This window comes from Oryzias melastigma, linkage group LG5 (assembly GCF_002922805.2).
Source record: "Oryzias melastigma strain HK-1 linkage group LG5, ASM292280v2, whole genome shotgun sequence".
In the NCBI taxonomy this organism is placed as follows: domain Eukaryota; kingdom Metazoa; phylum Chordata; class Actinopteri; order Beloniformes; family Adrianichthyidae; genus Oryzias; species Oryzias melastigma.
The window spans coordinates 27,056,392-27,066,180 of record NC_050516.1 but is presented as its reverse complement, the minus strand read 5'-3'; the positions used below and the strand labels follow the sequence as shown (position 1 = coordinate 27,066,180).

The following is a 9,789-nucleotide window of genomic DNA, read 5'->3' as shown; positions in this document are numbered from 1 at the left end:
GAGGTGGTATTTGAGGGGTGTTGAAATGAACGTACTTTGTCCCACAGCATCAACCATCATGTGGAATTGTTAGATCCACAGCTCCTCTGTAAAATCCTCCAAATTTGCTTCATCTGTAGCCACTTCAACGTAGCTTGGTGGTCTGAATACGACGCCGACGTCTCCTTTGATAGACGAGTGCTAGTGCCTTGACAGAAATGTGAACGAATCTGCTGTAAATCAAAGTATTGTTCACATCCATTGTCGTGTTTTTGAATGTCTTATCGCGTGAGGTGGTTTTTGTTTATTAGCATAACTATGATTTCATGGTGTAATAGCAAAATTGTGTTTTATTCGACATTTCTAGAAAAAGTTTGCGTATATGTGTGATGGAAACATGGCTACAGTTGTAGGTGGGACTGTTGGTGCAGAGTAAACCCGCCTCCATTTCCCGTCATCCATCTGTTTACACGCTCTCCCACTATCTTACAGCCTCTCATACCTCCAACATTACCAGAAACACCAGCTCAGATGAGGAAAACAAAGACCTACATGGATCTATTTGTCTGCAAGCGGATGCATCAGAATGGAGCAGAGAGCTTGTTGCATCATAACTACAAACTTTTTCAAACTGCATTTTTTCTGATTCACAATTTGAATAAAGAAATACTCAGAAATACAATTTTAAGCTCAACTTTCTTTATATATGTCACCCTTAATCAGAAAAATACCACAAAACATGTTAAAAACACCAAAATCATAATTTTCATCCGAGTGGGTCTTTAAAGTAAATCTTACCTGAGCCTCACAATGAAACGGACATGAAGGACGTGAATAATGCATCGTTTCCCCATGAACGAACAGAGAAAGAAACATGCAGATTCTTAGTAAGCGCTCAATTTATTCTGCTTGTAACTTAAAATAGTACATTATCCATTTATTGCTCGTTTTGTGACAGAAGCTTTTTTGTGTCCCAAAGGTACAGCAACCCAAAAATCCATTCACCTTTTTAAATGCCTCCCTCATTGTCTGAGAATTTTGTGTGTGCTAAACACAATGAACAGTGAAATTCTAAGAAGGGTAGAAATACAATGGCCCAAATTCCTCTATCAATTAAAAAAAAAAAAAAAAAGATTGAACTGAACACAGTGCAGGTAAATCATGAAAGAAAGTAACCTGCATTATTTCATAACAAAGAGAATTATCCAATGGTAACAGCTAATGGAGTCAGGCTGCTTCATGGAGCCGGTCTTCACCGAATGTTTTGGCTGTTTGGAGTCCATCTTTGAGTCAGAAAATTCACTGTTTACATTAGCAGCTGCTTCACATAGATGACTACTATAAAACGTTCTACATGTATGTTTGAAAAGTCATTTAAAACCGATCTAATTTAGTTCTAAATGCATAAAATATTAAAGCATTTTGAGACATGAACATCTGACGGATGACACCATGGATTAACAGTAAAGAATACGACAACGAGGACAAATCATCTAAACACACCGACTGTCTTTGTTGTTACAGTTTGCATTTGACAGGATTTGGATGACAGAAAGAGTAACTGAGGGGCCACAATGTTTCCAAAAATGATCAGATGTGTTTTTTGCATTTTTTAGGCCTCTGCAGTTGTTGGAACAACTCTCACAAACAAGGTTTTGGTGTCGAGAGATTTTATGGATGAATCTGCGGCAAGTTCTGAAAAAGAGGGGACAGAAAAATGTACATTAAGTGTTTAAGTCTTGAAAGAAGAATTATTGTTGGAGCAATTATCAATCAAAATTCACTTTATTGAAATTTGAGAAAAAGGAAACAGTGTTAAGTTAGATATCAGAAGAAATAAATGCAAATATTATCAATATAACTAAAGTTTAGTCTCAAATACAAAAGGGGTTTATTCAAATATCTAGTAAATTTAGGACTTTAAATTTTGTAAATGTATGAATTTTTTTCTTGTAAAATTATGAGATTAAAAGTCGTACATTTACGAGATTTAAAGTAATATATTTATGAGATTTAAAGTTAAAAAAATGTATGAGAAAAAAACTCAAATGTACAAAATTTAAAGTCATAAATTTACGAGATTAAAGTCTTAAATAATAATTTTTAACCTTTTTTTTTTCTTTTTTATTGCCCTAATACTCCATCGTACTGTAACAGGAAAAGTGCTTTGTAAATAAAGTTAAATTTCAATTTAAATCTCGTTATCCACCTTAGTTTCTGAGTTACAAACTCGCACCAGAGACGTATTACAGTCTGGTAACAAAAAGCTAAAATGATGAATGAATCGATCTCCACAGAGACCAATACCTGCAGTCCTCTTCATACCTTCAGTGAGGTCCTGGTCCAGGTAGAGCTTTAGCCGTCTGCCGCGCAGGCCGAAGACTTTGGCGGTCTCAGACAGCAGGCCTGAATGGTTGAGGGCATTGTGACCCACTGGGTTCACCAACAACAGCGTGCCCACCTCTCCAGCCTGGCACTCTGGAGGAAATGAATTACACAGAAAAAATAGCTTTGGTGGTTCTCACAGATTTGGTTAGGAGGCGTGTGAAGAGATCCATACCATTGATGTCTGGACTATAACAATGAAGCAGGAGTCAGCAGCTTCATAGCTGAGCTTAATGTGCTGCACTTCCCTTTGAAAAGAAACTTTCTAAGCTTGGATTTGAGGCCAAATTTGAAAAGAAACACATAATATGCTAATCAAGCTTTCCCGTGCTGTGTCGTCTCCATGGCGATGGAGGACCGCTCTTCAAAGTGTGCAGATTTGTTTGTTAAAACGACCCTGCTCAAAGACGTTGAATCTGAGTCACGACGTGATTATTCCAAACTAAGACTTTATTTTTTTTGTTGTTTTCTTTGCATCCTTGATTATAATAACACGCTTCAAAAATAATTCCAATGCTTTAATGTTTATAATGACCAAAAGGGAGAGGAAAAAGTTAAAGGGTTTGTTGGTATGATTGGGTACATATGCATTTCTCACCAGCTGGCTGTGCGTTGCTCAGAACGAGGTTCACATAGGGGCACAGCGGGGTGTTGGCGGCAGGGGCGGGGCCAGGAGAGGACGGGCCTGAAGTCACAGCTAGAGTTTTGCCATTCAGAGCCAGAAGATCCGTTTTACTAGTCAGCTCTACGATAAAGCACAGTATAAAACGTCAAAAATCATATTAGAATACTCTAAAAAGATCATCTGATGTGGTGCTGGAGAGAATTAGAATCTGAAATATTTGTTACCAATTCCGCCGTTGAAGAATCGAAGCCGGCTGTTGTTGGTTCCAAAGACGCTGCTGCACACCGTCTGCAGCCGATCCAAGTCCAGTCTGTTGTCCCCCTTTGGATTCTCCAGCAGAATTACCCCCTCTGTTGTAAAAGTAAATGGTGTAAATGATAAAACAAAACCTGTCACGGTAGGTTTGTCAGTTTGGCTTAGCTTTACTTTCAAAAGAAACAGTGTTGGGATTCTACCTAGCTCTCTGTTGCCGACTTTCACCCGGGCGTTGACATACGCGCATGCGGGTCCATTTAATGAAGCTTGATGGACTGAAGATCCCTTCACTATAGTCAACTCCAAGTCTGAGCCCTTCAGCTGGAACAATAACACATGCACAAAAAAAATGTAGCTTAAAAGACAATTTTTACTTTTGCCCATAAGAGAGCCATTTAGCCCTGTTTGGTACGGGTCAAAACCTACTAGGAGCCACAAAGCTTATTTTTCCCCTTTTAGGAAAATTTGATACTACTTTGCACGATTACATTGTTATTTTTTTAAGAATAAATATTAATTATATTTATTTTTGGGGGGATTAAATACATAAATATAAAAAAAAATTGGAATTTTCTGGTATTTTCAACTAGTTTTAATTTTTTTTTTTTACTTTTGATAGAAGCTTGTATAACTTTCTTTCTAAATAAAATACTTCCTGTCCCAAACAGGATCATTCAAGTGAAGCAAATGTATTCCTAAACAACATAAGACAAAAATTACATTTTCTCTTGTTATACTTTAGGTTTACTTTGGTGAGTCGTCATTCTTTTTCCTATTTACTACTGTTGTTAACTGGATCATAACATGAAACATGATTGGTTAATGATCCAGAAGAAAAAGTATACGAAGAATACACAAATCTATATATTTTAGCAACTCTCTTCTGAATCGCTATTAACTATTGATGTGCAGCATAAGATAAAATGCACTTTAACATCATAAAATAATTGTATTAATCCTAAAATATCTGACTTTTAATCAAAATTTTGCCAATAATTTGTAATCTGTGTATTTTGGAGGAAAACTAGAGCAAATTAGGCTTAATGATGTCAGCAGGGATATCAAAACCATTCCAGTTTGTTTTCTAGGTCACGTGTCAAAGTCAAGGCCCAGGGGCCGGATCTGGCCCTCCGTGTAATTATATCATTTTATTTTATTGGTATTAATGGCCTGATGTTATCTTGTGCTCATTTCTAACTAGTATGATATTGACAAAATATATTTTTATGGAGAGTAAATACTGAAAATGATTTAAGGCTACATTGATTTATTCTGGAATAATATTCCTACCTTTTTAGTATTCATAATAATGCTAAAAAGTTACGGTTTTAAAGTTTTAAACATTGGCATTCTGCTGGCTTTTTGGACTATTTTTTTGCCTATTTTGGAGTTTTGCTAATATTTCAGCTACACGCTAGCTGTTTTTGCTAAAGTTGGCTTTTTGTTTAGTATTTTTTGGCGGTTTTGGAGTTCATCTATTTTTTTCAGCTACATGCTAACTGTTTTGGTTTTTGTTTTGCTTTTAGGCTAATTTGGCATTTAGCTAAAATATTAGCTGGCTTTTAGCTTCAGCCTTTTTAACTGTCAATTTCAGCATCTTCAGTGGCGAAATTCAGCTTACAGCTTTCATACTACCATCATCACACGTAATGCTGTACATCTAGTTCATAAATATGCATAAGTTACAGTTTTAAAGTTTTACAAATTTTGTCTTAATGTGTTCAATAAACATTTATATTGACGACCTAATGTGTGTTTTGGATTTTGGCCCTCTGTGCGATTGAGTTTGACACCCCTGTTCCAGGTTCACCTCAGCCATAACCTTAACTAAAATAAATTACATCAATGCTAAGTTAGCAACCCTCACTTTTAAAAATTACTTTGTTTTTATTTTTCTTTAGCCAGAGAACCACTGTGGAGGGGTGAAGAGCAGCATTGGGCTCAGGTTGCAGACCTCTGGTCTAAACTGAGCCTGGATCAAGCTTTAAAAAGCCCAAACTTGTTCAGAAGAGATCCACTCTTTACCTGCGTGGTTTCTGCTATGATGATGCTGGCACTCTTTGGAACAGGATATGGGAGCAGTGGAGCCTTTGTAGTTCCCAGAATAAAATCGGTGTGGGCCTGGATTACAGAAGCCAAGTACTCCCCCTCTGGCTGACAGCGGTAATACACAGTTATCTCATCTGATGGCACCAAATGTCCCTAAAAACAAAAAAATAGGTTAGGGCTGCAGATAAAAATGGTCATGTCTCAGCTGTAAAGTAAAAGGGTTGATTTGTGATTAATATGCTTTTATAATGGATGTGAATGAGTCACTTTGGCAAAAGTAGTGCTCAACTTTTTTTTTAGGCAAACAAAGGATGAAATGAATCACAAATTCATAAAAAAAGACCCTCTTTCTTTAGAAAACAATTACATAAAATGAGGACAGACAAGGGGAAATGAAACATAAAGACACTGAAAGGGCTGGCATAAAGAACAGGTATCAGACAGAACAAGAACAAATAAAAGCAAGGGGACATTTTTTACTGGATGAAAGCCCATCCATTCTGGCATCGTCCACTGCCAACTTCCACTAACCGTGACACATTCAAACACCCCGATCTGACTGTAATCTGGAGAGCGCAGCCGTGCACGGCCGCACACACGCAGACTGCAGCACATGGAGGCGCACCTCAATTGCAGTATGTGGCTCAAGGGCAGAAGAACAACATTAGCGAGATACAAAGGAGCAGTCAATCAATGGAGGGAGGTTTATAGGCTTCCCTGAGTCAAGGTTCTGACCCTGACAGATGTGTGTAATACAGTGTGTGTATTAGATGAAGCTTCAATGCTCACGAACTGGTGAGCAGTCGGTCTTTAAAAAAAAAAAAAAGGTAAAGCTCAGTGTTGTTTCTAAACCCCTACATCCCACGCTAACAGTCATAACTCACGCTCACCCACAAACTACACCTCAACGCTCACAAGAATTGTTAAAACTTAATTCTCCTCCACAGGGTGGAAAATTCCTAACAGATCCCTGTTTGAAATAACTGGAGGAATTTAGCCTGGCCAGGAGCCAGAGCACAACGCTGCAACAAGGGGGACGGAAAAAACTGTTTCTTTCTTGTGAAAACAGGGGGGCTGTTGGCTAATCCGCCTTTACACCGCAGACCACTTCAAAGCCCAAATAGTAGAATCTGAAGGAGGCCAGACTCTAATTAAGCTTCCATTAAACCTGCCTTATAATGGAGAAACCTCTAACTGTGATGCTGAAGTGGAAATATTTCAAAACGGCTCCAACAATAGCGTAGGACAGGAGGAGGAAGGGAAGTGACAGGAAAGATTAAGGGGAGGGGCTACAACAAAAATGTGTCCAGGTGCTCCAGTTTGTGGTTTTACTGAATACCTTCGATAACTGTTGGCACCTAAAATGTATCAAGACTGTTAGTAAAAGCTTAAAATAGGCGTTCAGGTTATAAAGTAAAAGTGGAATACTTGATCTTGACGACGTGTTTTTTCCAGACTGAAATAGCTCTGATGATGTGACCCCAATGATTCAGCCATGTCAGGTCTCAGTTATTAAACACTGGATTGTGAAATTCAGTAGCCGTCTGTTGTGTGTCACTCATGTCTCCACGGCTAAGGCTGTTCCAGAAATAATTGCCCCACCTTTTTGCGTAGTTTCTGAATGCGGTTGATGACTTCTCGGGCAACACCCTCGTCCACCATGGACTGATCCGGAGTGACATCCAACAGCACCAGGACCTGAGCAGAAACATCCCAGGAGAGAAGAAATAAGATTAGTAATCACACACTTTAAATTTTGCACCCATTTCGGTCATTTACATTTAAGGATTTGGATTTGCAAGTTGTTGAGTTTTCTCTCACAAACTGACAGAAGCAGTCAAGAGGTAACCAACAACCACAGACAATGGTAACATTTTTAAAGAGACTGTAATAGGACTGAGTTCTGCACACTCCCACATCATTTTTAGTTATTTCACTTACAGTTAATTCAGCACATCGATATTAGAATCAAAAACATACTATTTCTTTCTTTACTGTAATCTTTAGAGTAGATTCATACATTCTTTTATGTCATTTTCTTTATCTGAGGAGTTCTTTCTGTTCAAAATTTTTGGCTGAGGGTGGACCCACAAGACCACTGGAAGACAAGGGACTGGATCTTTTAGTTTGTATTCTGCATCTGAGAGGAATAAATTATTTAGCATGAAATTAAACAAATTGCAAAGAAATGTTTATAAAAAGTCATATAGACTTAGATTTTTAGGTTTATAGGGGAGAAAAAAAACTATCTAGATGACCTTTTTTTAAAATGTGCTATTGGTTTTTTTGTTATTTTTATGTGATTAATTAATCGTAACATGCAATTATTTGATCAATTCAATCAAATTTAATCGCAATGATTTTAAACCTAATAGTTGCTGCTAAAAGCTGCATTTTGAGGTATTTTGTTTAAGTGACATTAAATTTGACATTGTGGTGCAGTAAAATATTAAAATAAAACTAAAAGGTGGCTTTATTACGTTTTTTTTTTCTAATTATGAAAGACTTCTAACCCTTGCTTTGACACCACTGAGGGGATTTTTTTTCAGTCTAGAACAAATGTAAAAATTAATATATATATATATATCAGGTCCAGAGTACTCTAATTTACCAGATCAAACACAGTAGGAACACTTTTCTGAGCAACCCAAAAAATATTTAACACAAACTTCTTATTGATGCCATAATTCAAATGTTGATATACTTTATTCCACAGTTTACCACAACAGTAAGAAAGTAGAAAAGACATGAATGCTTTTATAGTTTCCTTTAACCTTTGATCATTTTTAAAGACTAAGATAAAGCAGAAAAGAAATACAAAAGAGAATCTAAGAATCTTTTTTTTTATTTAAATAAACTTTTGCTTCATCATCTGGACAAAAACAGGCATCAATAAGTGAACTTTCCTTCTAAAATGAAAAAAAATGTTTTTCGTGCACGCCTCACGCTGAAAGTGTTACCATGATAACATGACGCACCGCTATTAAACAGTCCGTCTTTGTAAAAAAAAAACAATTGAAATTTACAAATTGAACAGGACTGAAGTTCTAATAGTTCATTTAATATTTATATTTGTCATAAATGACCATGATATGAGCAAGATAAAATGCTCCTCCAGGTGTGCACATCGCAAAAATAACTATCTGCTGCAAAAAATAGATTAATGCAATTTAACAAAAACAACACACTAAAATGTCTGCAATTAATTCATCGTGATTAAGGTGATAATTTGACAGCCCTACTTTATAAATATGCATATTAGTTCATTTTTTTGAGTTGGCATAACCCTGTTAAAAACTTAATTGTATGTTTATGTATATTATTGCATTGTGTAGTTTCTTTCCGTTTGCATTATTGGTCTGTTTTTTGTTAATAGTTTTAGTTCTGCCTTGACTTATATTTACTATTAAGTATCTTCAGTAGAGTCATGCTCAGTTTACCCTTTTAACGGAGCAATCACTTTGTAACTGTTTGAATGCTGTGAATTTACCTATTTTAAGTAAATAATTAAACCTGTATTCTCCATAGTTTTTGAACCAGTGGCTCAACCTTTAAGATTTGAGAAAACGAAACTAACTGCAGGATCATGTTATTTGAAATAAACAAGAGGTTTGTGACAAAATTCTATTTTAAAGCAACATCTGTTATACATTTATAGTGATTAACTAAATGTAAAAAAAAAAAAAAAAACCCCTAATGTAACATCCATAAAGGCCCAATACTGTGATCACTTGAATATTTTTTCAAAGTAAAAGCCCACATTTGGCTTCAGTAAAAGTGTCGGTCTCTTTTAGTTAATGTAAAAAAATCAAAGTAAAAGGGTAATATTAGGGCTTCAGAACCCTGATTTTGAAGATCTACCACCCGTACGTTTCCCAGTTCTTCCTGCGCTGCTTGCTGCTGATCACCTGGTTCAGGTGCGTGCAGCCAATCATGATGTGAAAACACCTAAGTCAGACAATCAGCTGCGAGCATTCCGGGGAAAGCTGTAAACAGGCAGGGTCTTAGATCTTGAAGGAATAGGGTTGGGCAGCCGTGAAAAACATTCAGAGCATAAAAAAAAAAAAAAACCTCAAATCAGGTAATCTGGTAAATAATTGTGTGTCACTAAACAAGTATTGTTTGGAGATGAGCTGCTGGCAGCCCTGGGATCTCCGCTAAAGGAGAAAGGAGGGAGAGAGATGACAGAGGAGGGATACAAAAGCAGGAGAAAAAGAACAGAGACAGATGGGAGCTGGAGAGGCAGAGCGACTGAGAGAACGAGTAAATAAAAGAGAGAATTAAAAGGAGAGCTCAGTACGCCGGTATTAAGGTGCAGCCGTGTGGCGTGTGTACGCTTGGAGGAGCACTGATTAGAGAAAGCCTGTGGGGAGGACATACGTAGTGGTTTTCACTTAACCGTGAAATGATTTCATACATCACACAAGCAGCTAAGACAAAAAGACTTTTATAGTTGATGATTGTTTGATGCAGTGAAAACAGGACTTTTTTTTTTT

At 36.9% G+C, this 9,789-nt stretch overlaps 1 protein-coding gene across 1 annotated transcript in view; it reads right to left on the bottom strand.

Moving 5' to 3' along the window:
• Positions 1 to 860: 860 nt before the first annotated feature.
• The window catches only part of iars1 (isoleucyl-tRNA synthetase 1), a 55,256-nt gene continuing 46,327 nt past the window's right edge, over positions 861 to 9,789 (bottom strand). The window contains exons 28-34 of the mRNA XM_024270013.2: positions 6,896 to 6,991; positions 5,270 to 5,446; positions 3,445 to 3,565; positions 3,214 to 3,339; positions 2,963 to 3,109; positions 2,305 to 2,457; positions 861 to 1,674 (exon numbers count right to left, since the gene is read on the bottom strand). Coding sequence (XP_024125781.1) covers positions 1,592 to 1,674; positions 2,305 to 2,457; positions 2,963 to 3,109; positions 3,214 to 3,339; positions 3,445 to 3,565; positions 5,270 to 5,446; positions 6,896 to 6,991 — 903 coding nt within the window. The 3' untranslated portion in view covers positions 861 to 1,591. The remainder of the gene's footprint in view (positions 1,675 to 2,304; positions 2,458 to 2,962; positions 3,110 to 3,213; positions 3,340 to 3,444; positions 3,566 to 5,269; positions 5,447 to 6,895; positions 6,992 to 9,789) is intronic.